The sequence below is a fragment of the Rhinolophus sinicus genome, chromosome 12 (genome assembly GCF_057876585.1).
Source record: "Rhinolophus sinicus isolate RSI-liver-muscle chromosome 12, RSI-T2T, whole genome shotgun sequence".
NCBI lineage: Eukaryota > Metazoa > Chordata > Mammalia > Chiroptera > Rhinolophidae > Rhinolophus > Rhinolophus sinicus.
In genome coordinates this window covers 43,177,183-43,200,914 of record NC_142512.1, presented here as the reverse complement: position 1 = coordinate 43,200,914, position 23,732 = coordinate 43,177,183, and the positions used below count along the sequence as shown (strand labels likewise).

The window sequence follows — 23,732 nt, the reverse complement described above, 5'->3', positions numbered from 1 at the left end:
TCTCTTGCGTCTCCTTTAATTCTCCTTTTCCATCCCTTGGGGCTGTAACTCTCGTCCCTCAAGGCGGCCGCAGGATTGTGGCCGTCCCAGCCCCGTCTGATGGACTCGGGGGGTTTCTCAGTACCCCCTTGCGGGGGCTTATTAGGTGCAGCCTCGGAAATAACTGCGGGGGATCCGCCTGCTGCTTTGGGGCGAGAGCTGTGGGAAGGATCGTTAGGCACCCATTTCTGCTTCTGCACAATAAAAGGTTTTGGGAAAGGAGGAAGGAGTGCAAATGACTTCGTGTTAAACCCCGGCCATCTGGGGGACCGCCACTGTTGGATCAGACAGGAATGCCTTCAGCTTGCAGTGGGGATTTTGGGTGTCGCGTTTTGCTTTTATGAATGACAGTCACTTCGAATGCAGCAGGATATGTTATAGTCTCAGGGTTTTAAATTTTACTTCCTCCTTTAGCCTGTAAGATCGCGGTGTAGTACGGGGTTTGGCGAGGGGAGATAGGGCTGGTTCAGCGCTGTACTGCAGTGTGCGTTGAGCTAAAAGCTCTCCCGAGGGATGGATCCGTCCAGAGACTACACTCGTCATAAACCTGGGGACATTAACCTGCGTCATTAGGGTATAAGGATGGGCTTGACTGATTATTTATGCTAGAATATTTGAATAAGTTTGCATAGATTTATGCATATATGCAAATGTCCTACCTAAAGGAAATTGTCATGAGATTCCAGAATGAGAAGAGACCTTGAAGGTCGTTTATTTCGACCTTTCTCTTCCTTTTCCCCATAGCGTCTCCTTTTTATCTATGGCTATTCCCTCCACCTATGCTTCAGATTCTGTCTTGTCCCACCTCCTCAGGAACCCCACTCCTGTGTATTCACCTGCTCCCTCTTAACTTACTCAAGCTACGACTATCTTAAAACAAGCCCTTCCTCCACTTTCACAACTGTCACCTATTCTCTTCCCACTTTACAGCCAGAGATGTTGACAGAACTGCCTCCACTTGTCTCCCATTTGTTTACCATCCATTCAACCCACCACAGTCTGATTTCTGGCCCTGTCATCCCATTGACATGTGTCCCTAAACTTAATTGACATTTTTCATTCCTTGTCATACTTGATGTCTCAACAGCATGTGTCATTGTTGACCATTGCCTCTTTCATGGAAAACGCTCCTCTTATGGCTTCTGTGAAATCTTGCTCCTGTTTTTAACTCATACGTCTCTTTTGCAGACTCACCCTCCTCTGCCCGGTTATTCAATGCAGATATTCCTCAAGGCTCTCCTCACACTATTTTCTCCTCCGACAATCTAGTCTAAGATCACAGCTTCAACTATCTATATGTCAATGTTTCTTAATATTTTACTCCCAATCCAGACCTATTGTTTAAGTTCCAGATCAGTACGTCAAACTGCCTATTCGAAATGAAGGCATGTCAAATTCAGCTTGTTCAAATCCAAACCCATTATGTTAGCCCACCTAATGAGTGCTTTTCCTGTGTTTCCTATGTCAGCGAATGGCACCACCGTCCATCCACTATATAGGCTAGAAACCTGGGATGGGGTGTCATTCTTTATACCTCTTCATCACATCCCCCAGTGACATTCAACACTGAGTTCTATTCCTCCCCCACCCCCCCAAAAAAAGGTATTGAGGTCAAAGAATCTGGCTTGGGGCATTGCTGCTTTATCCTGTACCCACATCACCCACTGGGCTGGTCACGTGGGTTCTGTCATTTTAACATCCTAAAAATCTCTCCAATCTGTCCACCTCTCTGAAGTCTTCATTTTCACTTCCTTTTCCCACACGACTATCATTTCTGGTATGAACTGCTGCGGGAAGCTCCTAAGTGGTCTCCATACGTTATTCTCCACATTGATTATTCCGCCCATGTCCATTAAACCCCTCCCTCAATAGCATGCCATTACTTTTGGGAGAAGACCAAATCTGTAACCGGGCCTGCAAGGCCCTTTGTGGTTCTGCCCCTGCTTCTCTCTATTCCCCTCCTTACTCTCTATGCTCGGGTTATAAGCCTTTCAGTTCTTTGAACCTACAGTGGTTTCTCTTAGCACAAGGTCTTCACATGTGCTGTTTCTTTCTTTGTGATGTTTTGCTCCCAACCGGTTCCCTCCTCACAGATCACTCAGCTACTCAAAGGGAAGCCTGTTCTGATCCCACATTACAAGTCAGGATCCTCTGAATTATGCTCTTGAACTGTATTCCTTTTCTTAGAGATTTATCTGTTTGTCATTTTAAATTTATTAGTGTGATTACTTGCCTCTATTATTAGAATTTCCCTTCCAGTAAAGCAGAGACCATGTCAGTTTTTGATTCACTGTCATTATCTGTGCTTTGCAAACTGCCTGGGACCTAGGTGCTCCACACATTTTTGTTGAAAATGAATCTAATCTCTCTTTGTGATGGGGGTGCATCGCCCTCCATGAAGCTAGCTCATTTTACTGTCATGTTAAGATCTTTTTTATATGGAGTTCCATGTAACTTTTATACATAGATATTATTTCTACTGTTTAGAGTTAGCTACATAGAACTAAACACAATTCCTTTTCCACATGATAGCTCCTCAGATATTTGAAGACAGGTTACATATTCCCTCCCTCTGCTTTGTAGATGTTTCTTCTAAGATGTGCTGAGTGGACAACAGTGATTAGTGAAGGATGTACTGCACTGTGTTTTCATGAGCTGGACACTACCACTATTAATACGGAGTAAAATTGGGTTTGCTCTTTTTCTCTAGTAAATCTTGGCTCATACTGCGCTTACAGTTAATTAAAACTCTCATGTTCTTTTAAAATCACCCTTCCCCTCATTTTAGGTACTATATATTTGTTTTATTGAACCTAAATGTAAGACCTTACATTTATCCCCTTTACAGGTCATTTGTTTTTTGTGGGGTTTTTTTAGGTCAGCGCATACCTGCTCTTGTTGAAGGTCTTCTTGAATCTTGATTTTGTTTCATGTTATGCAACATAGCAGCTCTCTCTTCTGGTTTTGTTTTCATGACTTCTATGTCTCTGTTCAAGGCATTGATACACAGTAGAATAAGACAGGATCAGAAATTGGCCTTGAGCATGCTGCTAGAGACCTCCTCTAGGCTGACACACATCGATACACTTTGGGTGTATTACCTTACCTAGAACTTTTTGGAGATTGCCATCAAAGTTTAATTTTCAAAAACTACCTTCTACCTTGTGGAAAATCTGAACCCCTTTGGCCCATCCCTGATTGTCTTATCATTCCTTCTGATAGACATAATTTTCTAGTAACTGCCTATCAGATTTTGAAAATAGACTTAGCCTTGTTGTAATACTCTTAAAATGGGTTCTGTATTTCCTTTTAGTGGGAGAAAAAGCCATTTCGAATTGTTATTGCTTTTGGTTAGTTTAGTTCATTTTGGCATTCTGACATCATCTTGTAAATGGCATTTATATTCACTGTAATTGAAGTTGTGTGTGTGTGTGTGTATGTGTGTGTGTTGTATCACTGATTTTTGCCATTGATAACATTAGTTACCTATAGTATATCTTATCCTTTGCTTTTTCTAGCCAAAAAACAAAGCATCATATTTAGTTCATCTGGGAAATTGGCTGCAGAATAAAATGTATGATGTTATTCAGTATATGCATCGAGGGCATCAGAACTTGATTAATCCCTAAAATATCTTGAAGCCTATAATCTGAAAAGGAAAGAACCTAAAATAAAATAATTTTTGTCGTTATTGTTTTAGTGTATTTCCTATATGAGAAAAAAATAAGGAATGGTAAGTTGGATACATTTTTACAATAAAATGATCTATTGATTTAAACTTATCTGGTTCCCTTTGGCTTTTCAAGAAGATTCAATTAGGCAATAAGTTTTTTCCAGTTGTTCTAAATTTTTCCTAGTAATAAAGCAGATTCTAAAGTTATTCTTACTGCTTACAGTGAATATGGACTCTTATTTAAAATGAACTCCACATACGGATGGCTACCCCTGCCCTAGGCCTCCACACCATCTTTCAGAATTCTCATGCTATAGCTGCTCTGGAATCATGGAATCAGAAGTAAAGAAAGAATCTGAATGCAACCTTACTAGCTTAGGAGAGTTGACTCTAGGTAGGAAGAGGCTCCTTACTAAAGCTACTCTATTTGGTGGTGTTTTGTAGGCCCCTTATACTGTCACCACCATTCCACTACTGAAAAAGAGAAGAGGAAAGCCTTTCCTCATTACCTGATGTTTTTTTGTAATCTGTCTTTTAAAATTGCCAGAAATCTCACTTACTGGAGATTGAGCAGTCCTTTTCTGAAAATATGCATACGTTAATGCAAATAAACCAATGGATCACTTTCTTCCTAAGTTCTTACACCTTATTGAGGTAAGAAGATGTTAAATAGGAATCTAAGGGAAAGAACTCTCAGGAATTAAAAGGAGTGTAGAAAGAGGTTAGAGGCAAAATTTATTTAATCCACTGTTTTGACTAGACAGGCTAGAATATTTTAGTATCAGGTAGTACATTGAAGAAGCTTTTGTAGCTTAGTCCAGAAACCTACTCATTTATAACATTTTATGAGTGAATGACATCTTTACCAAATAACCAACGTTCAGATGAAGTTTTGGGGCACATGTTGTAAATTGGAGATAGCTCAGGTGCAGGACCACAAATCAAAACAAATAATATAAATGTCTCGTAGTCTCATTTTCAAATCAATTTGCTATCCAACACATATCATATTTCTGCAATCTTATATGCAATAGTTATTGCTTTTGTGTATTACGTTAGTGGAGATTATTGAAAGTATCTTCAAATGCAATGTATTTTAGAACATAAAATTGAACTCTTTACAGCACTATTAAATAGCTTCTTCTTTCTGAAACCCAGAAGAATTTATGTTTCACATGGATGTATTTTCAAGTATTTACAATCAAGGTGCAGAGGTGTGAGGTGAAAGTATGTTATTTTTCTGTTGAAAATTCTTGAACTGGCAGAACAGTGAACCTTTGCAAACATCTGCATTGGCAATACACTAGACACTTGCTATAATGCTGTTCTTAAGGGTATTTACTCTGGATATGGTATTTTAGGTAATAATCTCTTAATGAGATCCTTTTCATACGTCAGTGTTCATATCCTTACATGGGTTCTGAGGCCTGCCTTACACTCTCTTCAGTTTCCTAGTGTTTTGTTTGATCTCTAAATTTCTAATTTCCTACTTACTTTTTATGATGAAAAGTAAATACTCCTCGTGTGACTATAACTGTTTCTAGAGGCTCTGTGCATTTTAAATTCATATACACTTTAAGAGATTTCGTGCATGATGGAAAAGTACAGCAAATTATATGTATACACTCACTATCCAGATTTAAGTAGTGTTAACATATTTTGGTATTTGCTTCAGATCTTTTAATTTTTACAAATAAAACATTACAGATCCAGTTGAATCCCCTTTGTATCCCTTCTTGGTTCCACTAACCTTTCCCAGAAATAACCACTGTCCTAAAGTTGGTATAGATCCTTTCTGTTTATGTCTACATATGTTTGTGCCCATCAAAAGTATATTGTTCAGGGTGTTTTTTAAAATGTGTGTAATGGTGTTAATATTGTATATTTCCTTCTGCAACCTGCATTTTTCATTTAAAATGACATTTGAGATTTAGTCATGTTGACATATAGAGAGCACTAGTTAATTCTGTTTACTATGTAGTGTTCTATTCTGTGACTATACCACAATTAATCTGTTTGTTTATCAGAGAACAATTTAAGTGGTTTCCAATTTATTTTTTGTGGACTGCACATTCTTGTATATGCCTCCTTACATACATATGTAAGAGTTTCTTTAGGGTATGTGTTAGAGACATACATATACCCTGTGTAGAATTGCTACATCGAATTGTTGGGGGATGAGTTATTTATCTTAGTTATATCAGTGCGCACTCTTAGCTGCAGAATAGGAGGGCCTGCTACTCAGGTCCTTCCAGCACTTAATATTATAGGCATTTTAATTTATACAATATGAGAGGTGTAAAACAATCTCACTGTTTAAATTTGCTTTTTTTCCTAACACCAAGGTTGCTGATTCGATTTCCGCATGGGCCACTGTGAGCTGCACCCTCCTTAAAAAAAAAAAAGGAAAAAAAAATTGCTTTTTTTCCCCCTCATTACTAGTGAGATTGAGCGTTTTACATATTAGTCATTGGGATTTTCTCTTCTGTAATTACCTTTGTATATCCTTTGCTCATTTTTTTCTGTGGAGCTGTTAGCATTTTTTAGAAAATAGATTTGTAGAGTTTTCCTTTTTTGGGGGGGGGTTTGGAGGGTGTGCTTTGGATTCTCATTCTTTGTTAGTTGCAAAGAGATTCTTCCAGACAGTGGTAATTATTGCATGTGTCTAAAGTTTTAGATTTAAATTTTATTATACTTGTAATTACTCATTTCCCCCCTCTATGATTAGTGTATTTGTGTGTTTTTAAGGAAATTTTTTCCCACCTTGAAGTCAGATAAATTTTCTTCTAAAATGTTTAAAGTTTTGCTTTTTCCACATTTTGGTAGTTAATTCATCTGGAATTTATTTTTGTTTGGTGTGAATTAGGAAGCTAATTTTATCTTTTCCATATATATAAGCAGTTGTCCCAATATCATTTAAATTGAGTCCATCCTTTTTCCCACTGCTTTGTATGCTATCTCTGTTTTATATCCAATCTGTCTGGACTCTGTTTTGATCATTATTCTGTCTATATGTGCACCAATACCACTGTTTTAATTGTCATAGCTTTAAAATTATTCTTGCTGTCTGGTAGGGTGAGTCCCCTCCTTATTTTTCTTCATTTGGCGTTTCTTGGCCCCTTCCGTATGAATTTTAGGAGCAACTTAAATCTTTCCTCCTTTAAAAAAAATTATCTTTATTTTTAAATTTAAATTTACCAATTGCTATTGATTTTGACCTACATTTTTTCAATAAAATTCAGCTGAATTACTCTAAAAAGCTGAGTTTCTTTTCCTTTTTTTTGACATTAAGCCAAAAAAATGCCAATAATTTATCACAGCTTTGTGCTCTGTAGATTTGAAACCAAATGAATTTGCATCAGCTGTTTATGAGTAATGCAGGATATTTTGGTCCTTTGCTAAATTCAGAATGAAGTGCTAAAGTTCTGATGTATTCTGCACTAACCATGTAGGTCGTGGTAATGGAGAAAATGGGAAAAGTATTAATTTAAGTTAAGAAATAACTTGTCATTTTTGAAATCCAACATTCATTTATTTTTTAAAATCATTAAGTAATAAAGAGCATTTTAGTGTTTCACAGGTAGATTTTCTTAAATTGTAAGGTGTTTTAGTGTTATGTGCATCTGAACAAACATTTTCTTACTTGGTTTGACAAGCAATGAAAATAGTAATTATCTCTAATTCTGGGTCTTCCAAAGAACATCTGTGTTGGGGGATTAAAATTTTTTAGTGATCCTAGTTACTCTTCTCCTAGAGAATAATGTTAACAAAATTTTGGGAGATGATAGCAGACTTAGTTCCCACTGTTTAGAACAGAGCCTGGCATGGAAATATTAATGATTTTTGGATTAATGAATAAACATTTATTTCTGAATACCTTAATAATCATTTTTGGACAATGCCTGTAGTTTGCATTTTCATGTTATATTCTCTGCCAAGTTATTGAATACTCTGCTGTTGTTTATTCTGTTATCTAAATCATTAATAAGATAGCACAGAGCTAACTTTACTGCTGGACTCCAGTATATTCCCTTTTCTTCACCTGCAGATACTGAGTCTGAGAACTGTGTTCTGTATATAGTGCCTTCCAGTCAATGTACTACTCATCAGTTTACTACTCATCAAAAAATAAACTTAATTATGTTTACCAAGTTAAATGATGAAATGGACCAAGAGCATCACTGAAGCCTTTTCCAAAAAATAGATTTTTTTTCTCTGATGTTGTTGAGGGAAATGAACCTGTCAGTAATTCTGTTTTTATGAAGTTATTTTTCCTTAGTACAGTGATTCTCAGAGTAGACTGCAGACCAGCTAATTAACATCACCTGAGAACTTGTTCAAAATGCAAATTCTCAGGCCCCACCCCACCCCAAGCTGATTAAATGAGAAAGTCTGGAGGTGGGGCTAGTGCAGTCTCTTTTAAGAGTTCTCCAGGTGTGCTAAAGTTCCTTATAAATTGTTGAAGATATTTTTTCCAGACTTCTTTCCAAATGTATATACTCAGCCTTGTTTCTAAATTTCAGGGTTATTGACTTTTCTTCCCTTTAATACCTTCATCTGTATCCAATTTTCAGACATTTAAGAAAGCATAGTTGTTTCCTGCAGGGTAGGGCATTTGTACCCAGACTGACCTTCCCATAGAAACAGTTTAAAATGCTAGAGAGCATCGCAACTATAGATAATAATAATATATTGTATACTTGAAATTTACTGAGAGTAGATCTTGAGTAGTCTCACCACACACACAAAATGGTAACTATGTGAGGTGATGGATACGTTAATTAGCTTGATTGTAGTAATGATTATAGAGTATACTTATATCAAAACACTACACTATACACATTAGGCAAAATTCCCTAAAGCTGAACATATGTCATGTATGCCTATGACCTAGCAATTCTACTGGAGGCTGGGAGGGGTGGTGAGAATATAGTTTTTAGAAATGCATACATACTCATATATTATTTAAAAGACATGTACAAACATGTTAATAGCAACAGTATTCGTAATTAAAAACTAAAAACAAGTTAAATGAATAAATAATTGTGGTATATTCATATAATTATATACTATAAGAAGCAATGAAAATGAATGAACTATTGTTACATGCAACAACATGGATGGGTCTCACAGTCATAATATTGAGGGCAGAAATCAGACACGAAATAATACATGCTGTAGGATTCCACTCATATAACGTTTTCAAAAACAGGCAAAACTAATCTATGGTTTCTATCTTGGGGGATAGAAACAAGATAGCTGTTAACTGTGGTTGGGAGTAAAGGGCTAGTGACCTGGGGGGCGGTGGGGTGCTCAGTGTGGAATGCTGGTGATATTCTCTTTTTGCAATGGGGTGTTGGTTACTTTGGGTGTGTTTACTTTTTAGAAATTCTGGAGCCAAATATTTATAACATATGCACTTTCCTGTATGTATGTTTTTCTTTAATAAACAGTTGATTTAAAGAAATGGTTATGTTTTTTTTCTTAAACTGGGTGGTAGCTACATGGTATTTATTTCATGGTGTTTTATAGTTTACATATATTTTATATTTTATTCAGTATTCAAGAAATATAAAAGTAGTCAGTGCTTCGTTGTTAACTGAGCATATGCACAGAACACAGTGCCTGGGACATTATAGACAGATGTTAAATACTCATTCCATTAAACAGAGTAGGCTGTTAATTCCTTTTTACCTTCCAACAGCCAATTTTTAACTCGATTATTGGTAAACAATTATTTCTAAATAAAAAATGTAAATAATACCATTATATTTTGCTTATATTTATTATCAAGCTGAATTTATTAAATTAAATGAGAAACCTCTCAATACTATAAGCACTTACATCATGAATTATTAGCATGTTATGTTTAATTATAGTGACTCAGATGAACATTCTTAATTTAGATAAGTATAGTGCAGACTTATGGCTGTAAGTCAGTAGGTTTTGTAGCTTTGAAGATGTGAAGTTCGTTAGATGTAATATTTTTAAGAGTCTTTTTTTTTTTTTTTTCTTCTGAACAACTGGAATCACAGCTAATTTCTTGCTTTAAATCTTGTGTTCTTTCCTTTGTACCATGCTGCCTCTTGCTTCTTGCCGGTCTTGTATCGCTACTTTGTGCTTTCCTGAATGCCTTGAGTCTTGCTAAGGGAAGAGTCCACAGGGACTGAGGAGAGGCTTTAGACCTTGGATCTTTGTTCTGATTCCTTTTCCAAAGATTCTTCTCCCTTCAAAAGAACACAAGTGCCAAACTTTCATCAGGATTTGGAATTTTTAAAAAAAGAGAGACTCACAAGCATTGTTTTGATTTTTTTTAACATTTGGAGTAAACTTTTCAGAGTAAGAACACTAAGGTACTAAATAAGAATATCTTGAATGGTATTTTACAGTTTTGAAAACACCTTCACAGATCTTGTTAGAGTCTCAGAGCAAGTTATAAATTGGAGCAAGTTAAGCATCATACTTACTAGTGAACACTGAAAGCTCTCCTCTCTAAGGTCAAGAACGAGATAAGGATGTCTGCTCTCACCACTTCAGTTCATTACTGTATTGGAGGTTCTAGATAGGGCAGTGAAGCAAGAAAAAGAAGAAGAAGAAAGGCATTCAGATTGAAAAGGCATTCTGTTTGTGGATGACATGGTCTTACATGCAGAAAATCCTAAAGAATTTACCAAAATAAAGAAAAACTATTAGAGCTAATAAATGAATCCAGCAAAGTTACAGGATGCAAGATCAATATACAAAAATCAGTTGCATTTCCATACACTAGCAACAAATGCCTGAAAATGAAATTAAGAAAACAATTTCATTTGCAGTAGCATCAAAAGAATAGAATACTTATGAATAAATTTAACCAAAAGAAGTATAAGACTTGTACACTGAAAACTATAAAACATGCCGAAAGAAATTAAAGATCTAAATAAATGGAAAACATCTTGTGTTCATGGACTGGAAGATTTAATATTATTAATGTAGCCATACTCCCCAACTTGATCTATAAATGTAATAAAATCCTCTCAAAATTCCAACTGCCTTTTTCCAGAAATGGGCAAGTTGGTCCTACAATTCAGATAGAGTTGCAAAGCTATTTTAGCCACAACAGCCTTGAAAAAAAAGAACAAAATTGAAGGACACACTTCCTGATTACAATGCTTACTACAGAGGTGGAGGAAGCAAGAGGATGTGGCAGTGGCATAAGAATAATCATATAAACCAATGGAATAGAACTGAGAGTTCAGAAATAAACCCCTCCTCTTATCAGTCAATTGATTTTCAACAAGGGTGCCAAGAATATTCCATGAGGAAAGAATAGTTTTTTTAACAAATGATACCAGGATAACTGGATATCTATATGCAAAAGAATAAATTTGGACCCCTACCTCACACCATATACAAAATTAACTCAGAACGGATCAAAAATCTAAATTATAAAATTCTTAGATGGAAACGGTGAAAATCTGCACGACCTTGGGTTAAACTGATTTTTTTTTAAGAGATGACACAAAAAGCACAAGCAATCAAAGAAAAAAATATATTGGACTTCATCAAAATTTAAAACTTGCATGTATCAAATGACACTATAGAGAAAGTGAAAAGACAACCTATAGAATGAGAGAATATTTGCAAATCGTGTGTCTGTTAAGGGTCTAGTATCCAGAATATGTAAAGAATCCTTACATATGTAAAAAACTCAACAATAAAAAGACAACCTGATTTTAAAATGGCCAAAGGATTAGAATAGACATTTCTCAAAAAAAGATGTGCAGATGACCCATAGCACGTTAAAAGATGCTCAATATCATAGTCATTAGGGAAATGCAAATCAAAACCACAATGAGATACAACTTGATACCCACTAGGATGCTATAGTTTAAAAAAAAAGTGGTGGTGATGTGGAGAAATTGGACCCCTCAGACACTGCTGGTGGGGGTGTAAAATGGTGCAGCCATTGTGGAAAACAGTTTGGTAGTTCTTCAAAAAGTTAAACATAAGGACCCAACAATTCTACTCCTGGGTGTATAACCAAGTGAGTTGAAAAATATATGTTCATGCATAAACTTGTACATGGATGTTCATAGCATCATTATTCACAATAGCCAAGAGTGGGAATAACCAGTGTCCGTCAGCTGGTGAATAGATAAATACACACGTGATATATCCATGCGATGGAATATAAGCCAGCCTTAAAAAGGGGTGAAGTACTGTCATGTTACAACAGAGATGGTCTTTAAAGCATTGTGCTATGTGAAAGAAGCCGGTCACAAAGACAGCAGATTGTATGTGTCTGTTTATATGGAATGCCCAGAATAGACAAATCCAGACAGTAGACGAGTGGTTGCCAGGAGAGGAAGGGAGGTGAGTATGGGACTAACTGCTAATGGGTACAGCTTTTCTTTTCGGAGTGTGGGAAATGTTCTAGAATTCGATAGTGTGATGATTGCTCTACATAGTGAATATACTAGAGGCCATTGGAGTGTATACTTTAAAATGGTGAATTTTATGTGATGAAAGTTGTCTCAGTCTAGTCAGGCTGCTATAACAAAATACCTGAACTGGGTTGCTTATAAACAACAGAAATGTATCTCAGTGCTGGAGGGCAGAAGTCCAAGATGAAGGTGTCAGCATGGTTGAGTGAGGGCCCTCTTTCGGGTTGCAGACTTCTCGCTATGTCCTCACGTGGCAGAAGGGGTGAGCTAGCTCTCTGGGGACTCTTTTTTAAGGGCACTAAACCGATTCCTGAGGGCTCTGCCTCATGACCTAATCACCTTTCAAAGACCCCACCTCCTAATACCACCTTGGGCATTAAGTTTTCAACATATAAATTTTGGGGAGATGCAGACATTCAGACCATAGCACAAGTATATCTCAAAAAATGCTAATAAAAAGTTCAACTAACATATTGCATATTCATTGGATGGCACAGGCGTTATCAGAGCTTAGAATCATGGTACTCAACTAAATAGTGTAAGACAGCTGGTGATAAATAGAGATAAAACTGTTGAAGAAGCACAAATAAAGGAGATACAGGCGATATTCAATCTTACTAGGGACCAGGGAGTTTCATAAACTTGGCTTTGCAAGATGGGTAAGATTTTCTTAGGTGGAAGGGGTTTGGAATAGGAAATACAGGCAAAAGGAATAGTATGAACAAAGGCTTGGAGCTGGAATATGGAGTACTCGGCGTCAGGGTGGGACATTGAGGTAGATGGTGCAGAAAAACGAGGATAGGCCTGCATAAGTGGGTATAAGTATCATGCTAAGGAGTTTGGGTTTAATTTTTAGAAATCACATTTTTGGTTTTAGGTCATGTCTGGTGCCAGAGGGAAGACTGAATTGGAGAAGAGAAATTAGAGTCAGGGAAACTAATTAGGTTATTGTTGTTTTTGTTTTGTTTTGTTTTGTTTTGGAGAGAGGTGATGTGGGCTGAACTAGATTAGCAGTTGTGAGGAGGAAAGGGAGGAATCAAATGCAAATGTAGAGGTAGAATTAATAGGTCTTGCCCCCCAATTGTGTGTGTTGGGTGGGTTAGGTGGTGAAGTAAAGAATGACCCTGAAATTGTGAACTTGAGCGACTTGAAAGGACAACGATGGGATTAACCGAGATGAGGAGGACAGCAAGAGAAACGAGAGTGAACGCTGAGGAGAGAGAGACACCACTGAATCGGGCAGTTACAATGTCGTTGGCAAGTTGGGAGTCAGCGATGACCGACAAGTGGTTGCTGGGGAAAATCTCAAAGTCTGGTTGAAGAAGATGGCTATAGGATGAGAAAGTGGGAGGCAGGGAAGAGAGACTTGAGAAATTTGGCTGGGAAGCGAACCGAGAAAAGGTTGATAATCTGAGGTAACAGCAGAGTTAAAGGATTTTTGCTTTTTAAGTCACTGAGTGGCTTGGACATGCCTCTGGGAAGAGAGGCTCACTGGCAATGACTCAAGATGGAAAGAGCAAAGGCCGGACAGATGGGTTGGGATCAAACCTACAGATGAAGGACTCGACCTCCGATACATTTGAGATAAGTGCTTTGAGATGCTTCTGTAAGGTTCAGAATAGAATGTCCTAGTTCTTGAATGTGGTGAAAGGGAGCTGCGTTATGTGCTTGAATCAAATGGGAGATGGCTATAGGATGAAAACATGGAATCGTCAGTCTAGTCACCTTAAAATTAGAATATTTTTTGCTCCTAAGTATGCACTATTTAGAATGTTAACTAGAGTGAGGCAAATAAATGTTATTTAGAAAATCATTTAGAGAGAAGTACTTTTTTGGTGTGTTATAGGAAACAAAAATGTTAACTAGAGTGAGGCAAATAATGTCATTTAGATTTTGGCAATAGGAAAGAGAATTGTGGGCTGGGATGCTTTCTGCTCTAAAGCTCTTAAAACAGTGCTTGGCACATAATAAGCTCTCAAAACATATTAGCTATTATTATTAACACCCTCCTCAACCACCAAATGGATAGTAAGTTTCTCAACACCATTTCAGCTTTCCCCCACTGACTATAAATCTCATATAATGTATTAAGTTCTCATGTGTATCTGGTTGTATTTTTGGGTGGTTTGTTGTACTCCACTGAACTATTTGTTTCTGTAGCAATACCACATAGTTTTAATTATGGTCTATGGCACATTTTTATGTCTAGTAGGGCCAGTCCCCCTCACTCTTTCTGAAATTTTTCTTGGTTACTTTCACAAATTTAAAAAAAAAAATTTCCTCCCATTTCGCCTGCTATATTTGCTTTGCCAGTAGCAGTTTAGATCGAATTTACGAAAGACCCATTGGGATTTTGCTCATAATTATATTAAACTTATAGGTTAATTTGGAGTTCGTGCTACCCTTACAATATTGAGAGAGGTAACCAAGGCCCAAAGCGTCACAGAGGAAGAACCCGTGAATCCGAGTATTGTAGTTAGTTAGGGTAGGGGCCAGTTACTGCTAATGAGCCCTTTTAGTCAGCTACTACACGCTTTGTTTTTCTTTGTTTATTTTGCCCTGCTAAATTCTTTGGTAAACAATAACTCATAGACTTAAACACTCCAATTTTTAAAGTGGACCTTTGGATGAAAGTATGTTATTTAAATTCAAAAACTGTGTAATGTTACCCAGACGAATCCTGGTTAAATCCCCCCAATTTTTTTATGGAGAGAAGCAAATTCTCTTTCTGCACTTTAAAGGCTTTCAAATAAGCAATGATATAATTACTTTCACTGAAGTTGCCTTTAAAGATTTGTTGAGATTTTCATACTTTTCAAGCAGCAATGAAGAAATTTTAATATTTCAAGTTGTTTATGAAAACATTTTTACAGCCTTCAGACAGCTAAATGTTCTGGTTATTCAGATTACTACATTTATATAAAATTGCCCGTCAGTTTTGTATTTTCATTTCTTAATAGCTACCTGGTTACAGTGGCTGGGCTTTTATTATTGTTTCCTAGAGGCAAGGTCAGTGTCAGAAAAACTGGAATTTTCCTGTGGTGAGTAAACAGCTACTATTTATAGGGACTTATATTTTGATGAGAAAAATGAGATACCCTGCTTGGCTTACCATAAAGACACAGATGCTTCTAGAGTCCAGTAGGGAAGCCTTTTGCTCACAGCATCTGCTTTAGTTGGCTAGCCAGATGACTTCTAAAGATTTTTTCACTCTCTCTTGAAGGGCATCACCTCTTTGACATGTAAACAAGTTTATAAATAAAAAGGTTAACTTAGCGTTTTATAATTTTAAAAAATCACTTTAGCTATATCAGTTCTGTGTAATTCTGAACTATTAGATCATTTGAATTATGGCACTTCCTAAATAAGCTTGAAATGTCCTTTGTATGCATGTTCTTTGACTTATTCTGCGGTCGAGACAGATTTGTATTGACCCATAGTTCATTTATTCGACAAATGTTTGATGAGCCCTCACCGCATGCCAGGCCCTATACTAACCTTGAAAACCAAAAACTGGTGCAAGATATAGTCTTCGTCCTTGAGAAGTTTATTGTCTTTTATGCAATGCAAACATATAAACAGACAATAAAATAAAAATACAGTCAGGTGCTTCTATTTGAAGTTTGTTTTGTCAGTTTAGTGGGGCAGGTAAGGTGTCTCTGAATGTCTTCTAGAAGAAGTAATGTCTGAGCTGAGCATTGTAAAGTGAATAGGAGTTGGCAGGCAAGGGGCTCCTAGTTAGGGAAGAGGGAAGAATATACAGTGGTCCCCCCCTTATTCACAGAGGGTATGTTCCAAGAACCCCCAGTGGATGCCTGAAATAGCAGATAGTATCGAATCCTATATATACTGTTTTTTCTTATATATACACACCTATAATAAATTTTAATTTATAAATTAGGCACAGTAAGAGATTAACAACAATAACTAATAATAAAATAGAACAACTGTAATAAACTATAATAAAATGTATGTGAGTGTGGTCTTTCTCTCTCTGATAACCTATCTGATAACCAAGACGGCTGCTAGATGTCTAACGAGCGGGTGGCATATACAGTGTAGATACGCTGGACAAAGGGAATGATTTACACCTGGGGTGGGACAGAGCGGGATGGCATGAGATTTCTTCACACTACTCAAAATGGCACACAATTTAAAACTTATGAATTATTTATTTCTGGAATTTTCCATTTAATATTTTCGGACTGTGGTTGACCATGGATAACTGATATTGTGGAAAGTGAAAGATGGATAAGGAGGGGGACTACTGTAAAAGAAAGAAGCTTGTAGGGAAACTAAAAAGCTCAGTACATTTTGTCAGATGGCTGGTCAAACTGTGACCGTGGGCAAAAATACTGTCTCGTTCAGAAAGCAAACTTATGACCCAGACTTTATTCATCTCATGTTCTAAATAGTGATTCCAAACAGTTTATCATGAATCCCATAAGTAAAAAATGTTTTATGTATCCCCAGTACATACACATATTTATTTATAACTTATATGCTAATAGTTTATGTACATAGTTAAATGTATACAAATAGAAATAAAGGATGAGCTAAAGAGAAAAATATATTCTCATTTTCCTTTTATTAAGAGAGAAAGCAAGGTGATGCTTCATTATTCTTTAAACTCTCTGTAATATTCTGTGATACACCTGTTCAGAGGTCTGTTTCTAAAGTTGGTTTATTTTGATGCTTGGATTATCTTGCAAACCCTTCAGGTGCCCATATCCCACTTTACAGATCACTGCTCCAAACAACTGGGGTAACTATTGAAACTAGCCTTTTAATTAAAACAAAAGCACAGCCAAAAGTAATTTATTTTCCTCTATAAATTTGTATTCGGGAGACTAAGAAGAATCAGCTTTGGCTTGAGATTTAAAGAATGAGTATTTTAGTCATAAACAGACTGTGACTATCATGTCTTACTAACCAGGAAACCCTAGAGAGTGGTGGGAGGGTTATTGGTTAAATGCATTATATGAAGGAATGTTTTACTAGTTGCTGTTGATCAAAAAGGTTGTTAATTGCTTTAAAAAAAAAAAATGTACCCTGTAATTATCTTTGTTGGGAAATATTTGGAAGATGGTTTTTCTCAATCTATAGGAGATATGATTCATAGCCACTTGGGGTTGCTTGTAAAAAGATACTTTTCATGATACACTTCACCAAACTTACTGAATTTACTTCATTGTGCTTGAATTGGTCCAAATTCTTTTCTTTGGAAGAGATGGAAACCCAACTCAAATAAGCTTGAGCAAAAAAAGAGAATTTACTGGCTCATAACCAACATTCAGGACTCAAGGTCTTAAAACTGGTTGTGGGGTCTGTGTTTCAAGGTGTCTCTTCGTCTGTGTCTCTGTTACCTTTGCTTTCTCTGTGATGATTTTATTCTCTTTTAGAGCAGAAAGCCTCCCTGCATGTGGTGGGGAGGCAAGAGAGAACGCCTGTGTTCTCTTATTACCTGTCTACATAGGATCCCACGGGTGGAATGGGACTCTGTGCTTGTCCAGGTGCTGTGATTGGCGTGCCCACCAACGCCTGTGGGATGGGGAGGGAACAGCTTCCCAAATGAAGGGTTTGCTATTAGCACAAAGCAAGGGATGCTGGGAGTCAAAAACAACATGTTTACAACAAGTGATGAGGAATAGAGGACAGGAAGGTATAAACTGTTCTTTAAGGTTGTGAAAGATGACTGAATTTTATTTTCCTAATCATTGATTTTTATAGAGTATGCAAGCAGCGAGATGTCCTACGGATGAATTATCTTTAACCAACTGTGCAGTTGTGAATGAAAAAGATTTCCAGTCTGGCCAGTGAGTCTCTAACTTTGTTCTCTTCTAACCTGCTAACCTGCTGGGTGGTATATTAGAAACTTCTAAAGAGCCCTTATTTTTTAGTAAACTTGAGAATAATGTTTTATTATTCCCGTTTCTGAGTTAGAAAATGAAAGAGATGAGTAAGAAGAGTTATGTATATCAGTCTTTACTGTGTTAAATTTTGATAACTATAATGTTTTTAAAATCATACATAGCTTTTTATGTATAACTTATTTTTTATCAACTGGTTATATGAATCATATATAATGCAATCATTGGGTTTTTGGCTCTGATTCAGATTGTCTAAATTTGGATTCCGGTTCTGTCTACAGACTGGGTGACCATGGCTAAGTTATTTGCCATCTCTGTCTCTGCCCTAATCTGTAAAATGGGGATGATGTCTTCCTCAGGGTAGTTGTGAAGATAGTTATACAAATAAAGCACTTAGGACGGTGCCTTGCACGGTAGTAAGTCCTCAATAAATATTAGCTACTTTGATCACTACTACTATGATAATCTAAAAGACATGACAATTGGAAGATGCACAACGAATGTAGAATCTTCACAAGCATTTTGCATTGTCACTTATTTTAACTGACTCATGTCACCCACTGCCGGAACTTCCAAAGACCCTGCTATCAAGTTCAGTGCCATCCACGTGGTTCTGACGTTGGTAGAGGTAAGGAGATGAGGAGCTGTACCACAAGGCAAACCAGGGCAATAAGGAGCAAAGAAGCAGGATTTTAACTGAGCTGAGCCTCTCTCTGTTTTTGTTTTGTTTAAAGCAATCTGAAATACATGAGTTTCACAGAGTTAGGATTGCTGATCATTTTTGGTTTTCAGCTTCAGTGTAAGGGGCTATACTATGTGATTGTATTAATATTGTTTTCAGTCCTAAAAATTCTCTGGTGCTAATTGGAACATAGAACTTTCTACGTATAAACTGGAGTGTAGATAATCAGTGTAAGAATTTGTTTATGGAATTCTTTTACAAATGTCAAATGTTCACTATACTCATGATGGAGTTACTTAAAATATAGTAGATATAAGGAACTTGTATTCTAGTGGCAAAATGATATGTATAGAAACATTAGTCATTACTACTTAAAAAGTATAGCATTCTAAAAGATAATTTTAAAAAAGAATGCTGTTGCCTAACAGTCTGAAGCTTCTATCTTACACACAGTTCTTGGTAGTTTCTTGGTGTAAGAGATTATCATGAGCTGATACCTGTTTATGGGTAATTTCTGAGCAGGGTGAATTAGCACAAAATGCTTTGAAAGAGTAAATATTGATATCTGTATGAAAGCTGATATATTTTGTGGAAATTTTTCATTTTTACCATCTTTTGAATTTTACAGATTATTACTTTTTCAACCTGTTGTGAGGGAGTCTACAGAGAGATTTAAAGACTAGTCCTAAAAACTAACTTTTTTTTTGACTGTTATATCCTGGCTCTTCTATCTTTGGTTCTCCTCCCTTTATTCTATTTAGGATGTGAAATCATTCTCAGGAGAGGAAATTCATTTAAGTTTTACTTACTATTAAGGGCTCTAAATCACTCTCATCAGTTTTATGTAAACTGGAAATGTAATAAAGTTGATATTTTGGATGGTACGAGTATGTACTCTCTTGAACTTGGTCCTGATTCTGCTTGATGTGTGTTTGGCCTAAAGGTACTCCTTATGCCTGGACAACATGTTGAATTGCTGACATTTTTTGGAAATGAAATTTGTGGTCCTGTTCCTTCAGGACTCTTGTATATGCCTTGTTTCTCCCTGGTGCACATCCAGCCTCCGTTGTTGGAAATAAACACGTTTGGCAGTGGTGGTGTTCAGCTCTTTGACAGGAAGGTCTGACTTTGTTTCTGTCTTTAGGCATGTGATTGTGAGGACCTCTCCCAGCCACAGATACACCTTTACCCTGAGGACCCACCCGTCAGTGGTTCCAGGGAGCATTGCATTCAGCTTACCCCAGGTAACGCAGATGTTCATTGTTTCTCTTCTATTCTTAAAAGTGATAGAAGAATCAATTCGTTTAAAGCAAGCATCACCATATAACTGTATTGATTCGCATCGAAGAAAAACATCTAGGTAATATATGGAATTTAAAGATATATTCTTAATTGCCAATTTTACTGTGTCTGCCTTTTATTGCCTTGATTTTTTTTTTTTTTCTAATTTTAAAAAATTCTGTAGCAATATCAGGTAGCTATCAGATAAGGTGTCAAGCTATTTTAATGTTAACTCCCAGGGTCACAGAAAAGATACAAAAATAGCATTTACTTGGAAAAATTCTTAGTGATTTTTTAAATGCAGTTATGTCAGACTAAAGAATATGAGCTGAGTGGTTGTTATCCCGGTGCAACCTAACTAGCTGGGCTCCTGTAGGGACTGGAAGGATGATGGTTCCATCCTTAGCGGTTGGTGAATTCTGTGGAGGGCAGCGTGCCTAGCACTGCCCCACGCACATAATACATAACCTGGGAACACACCAGTACTTGTCTGTGTCCTTTCCCCCTTATCATCTCGCTTGTGCTGCTGACCCCAAAGTCCAATTGTAAATACTATCCCTGCCTCCTCTAGTATGCTAATAAGCACTGATTTACTCCCCTGGAGGTTTAGGGAAAGAGAGCAATCAAACACTTGGTTTCTGGGGAACTATTAAAGATCTCTTGAAGCTCTCAAAATGATGGGAAATCTTCACTCACCATTTCCCTTTTCTCTGTTTGAATGCCTCTCCATCATCAGGACTACTTTTCACATTTGTTTCTGTAAATCAAAGGTTTGAGAGCTTTCCCTGAGCTCCATCTGGGATTCTGGTGGTCAGAAATGGGGTTTCTGACTATTTCTCCTTGTCTTCCTGCTATTAAAAAGAATTTCCCCAATTACCTTACTATAGGCCAGATACGATTCTAAGTACGTGTGCATGTGTTCGCTCATTCAGTTCTCAAAACAACTCCATACAATCGATAGTATTATTATCATCCTTTGAGGCTGTCTCTGGGATTGAACTACAAAACCTAACTGAGGCTGCTCTGTGACCCAGGTCTGGGCGTAACCGGCATGCTGCTGAATTTCAGGTTGGCTGCGAGTGAGGTGGGATTATACAGAAGAGGGGTGTGATGGGTAGAGAGGAGGGGGAAGTAACGTCTGGTGAGAAAGCGGGAAGGGAGAGCTCTTGATGTTGCCCATTTTTAAAATTCAGCATCCTCTTAACTATCTACCACAAAACCCACAATGTTCAGATGAGTAAACAACGTATTGATTTTCAGCCAAAGATTATGTTTCTCACTGTTCTTTGGAGTGTTACAGTAATTACTGATTTTGAATATACCAAGCCAGTCCCGAATTCCTACCTAAACCCAATCTGGCCTACCTCTATCCATTATTGCCAGTGTAACCAGTCAGGACCCGAGGAGAAGCTAAAGGCTGGGTGCAAGTGCCTGAAAATCCTTTGGCTGGTACACAAAGATGAGTCGTGACCACCTAATGATTTGAATCCCTGCTTGGGTTTCAGTAGAGATTATCAGACCCATTTTAATTTAGTTTTTATGACTAGAGTATCTTTCTTTTTGTGATACTGTAATAAATAGTATAACTAACCATAGTACACTTAGGGCACTGAAATGTCCTACTAGGAAGGTTTTCAGGAGCATTATGTTATTTGCAAAGGAACATCTACTCAGTGTTGCTGGCTTTACTATAAAAAAACAAACCTTGTATGTTTTGGGATTAATGTTCAGATATAAACTGTAGCATGTAAGTTTCCTAGACTGCTGTGACAAAGTACTGTGAACCGAGTGGCTTGCAGCAACAGAAATGGATTCTCTCACAGTTCTGGGGCTAGAACTCTGAAATCAAGGTGTCAGCAGGGCCGTGCCCTCTCTGAAGGCCTCAGGGAAGAATCCGGTCCATGCTTATTAGCTCCTGGTGTTGCCAGCAATCCTTGGTGTTCCTCGACTGGTAGCTGTATCACTTCAGTCCCTGCCTCCACTGTCACATGACTTTCCCGTGGTTTTCTGTGTGTCTCTTCTCTTCTAAGGATGCCAGTCATACTGGCTTAGGGCTCACCCTAATTCGATTGCATCTCCACAGATCTTATTTCCGAATACAGTCACATTCACAGGTACCGGGGCTGAGCCTTCCACATGTCTTTTTGTGGGGCACAATTCAACACGTAACAGCACACCATGCTTTGGTCTTTGAATGTGTTCCTGAAATTCATAGAAATTCCTCATGTCTTTAATTTTGATTGGTTTGGTTTTTTTTCTCTTTTATTTTACAGCGAAAATGGGCTGGACTTTCTATTGGGCAAGATATAGAAGGTAGGTATATTTTTAGTTACCTGAGATAGATTTTCTCATACTTACGGAAATTTTCTGTTACTGGTTGTTAGGCTATTAAACATTCATCATATTCATATTACTGATGAGCTATCTGAGAATGGAAAGTAAATAGTTATGGTACCTATATCCTTACCTCTTCACCTGCCTGCTAGTCTGCCAGGAAATTGCAGTCTAATGGGAGAAACAATATCTGCACATTCATAGCTCACAATATGTACAAGGTAATTTCTTTGTGTAAATTCTTTGTACCATTAAGAGCTCTGTGTAAAAGTGCTAAGATACGTAGAACAGGAGTGAATGGATTGATTAGTGACTGGAAAATTAGCCAGAGAAATTTTTCTAGGCACTGGAGTTTTTATAAATTTTGGCTATTAACCCCCTATCAGATGTATCACTGGCAAATATCTTCTCCCGTTTAATAGGATGTCTTTTCGTTTGTTGATGGTTTCCTTTGCTGTGCAAAAACTTTTTAGATGATGTAGTCCCGTTTGTGTATTGTTTCTTTTGTTTCCTTTGCTTGAGGAGATAAATCAGTAAAAATTTACTAAGGATAATGTCCGAGAGTTTACTGCCTATGTGTTCTTCTAGGAGTTTTATGGTTTTGGGTCTTACATTTAAGTCTTTAATCCATTTTGAGTTTATTCTTGTATATGGAGTAAAAAGGTGGTCCAGTTTCATTTTTTTGCATGTATCTGTCCAGTTTTCCCCGCACCATTTATTGAATAGGCTGTCTTTACCCCAATGCATATTTTTGCTTCCTTTGTCATCGATTAAATGACCATATAGGCATGGGTTTATCTCTGGGGTCTCTGTTCTGTTCCATTGATCTATGTGTCTCTTTTTATACCAGTACCATGCTGTTATGATTTCTGTGACCTTGTAGTAGTTCAATGTCAGGTAGCATGATACCGCTAGCTTTGTTCTTCTTTCTCAAGATTGCTATGGCTATTCGGGGTCTTTTATGGTTCCCTATAAATTTTAGGAGTATTTGTTCTAGTTCTGTGAAAAATGCCATTGACATTTTGATAAGGATTGCATTGAATCTATAGATTGCTTTGGGTAGTATAGACATTTTAACTGTTAATTCTTCCTATCCGTGAGTGCGGTACATGCTTCCATTTATTTGTATCTTCTTTCATTTCTCTCCTCAATGTCTTATAATTTTCTGAGTACAGGTCTTTTACTTCCTTGGTTACATTTATTCCTAGGTGGTTTTTTTATTTTTGTTTTTTGATGCAATTGTAAATTAGGCACTGGAGTTTTGAGCATGATTATGAAGTAGGGGGGAAACATTACATGGTAGAGACAAGGAAGAAAGGCTTTTAAGGTGAGAAACAATATAAATAAAAGGTATTGAGATGGGAGCAAGCAAATTACAGGAAGTATGTTCGCCTGAATGGATTGTATCGGTGGCAGTAGAGTATGTA

General features: G+C 37.1%; 1 protein-coding gene across 2 annotated transcripts in view; it reads left to right on the top strand.

Moving 5' to 3' along the window:
* The window catches only part of NSF (N-ethylmaleimide sensitive factor, vesicle fusing ATPase), a 126,797-nt gene that overhangs the window by 372 nt on the left and 102,693 nt on the right, over positions 1 to 23,732 (top strand). For both annotated transcript variants that reach the window (XM_019732985.3, XM_074320757.2), the window contains exons 2-4: positions 17,869 to 17,954; positions 19,835 to 19,934; positions 22,245 to 22,284. In XM_019732985.3, the coding sequence (XP_019588544.1) occupies positions 17,869 to 17,954; positions 19,835 to 19,934; positions 22,245 to 22,284 (226 nt within the window). The remainder of the gene's footprint in view (positions 1 to 17,868; positions 17,955 to 19,834; positions 19,935 to 22,244; positions 22,285 to 23,732) is intronic.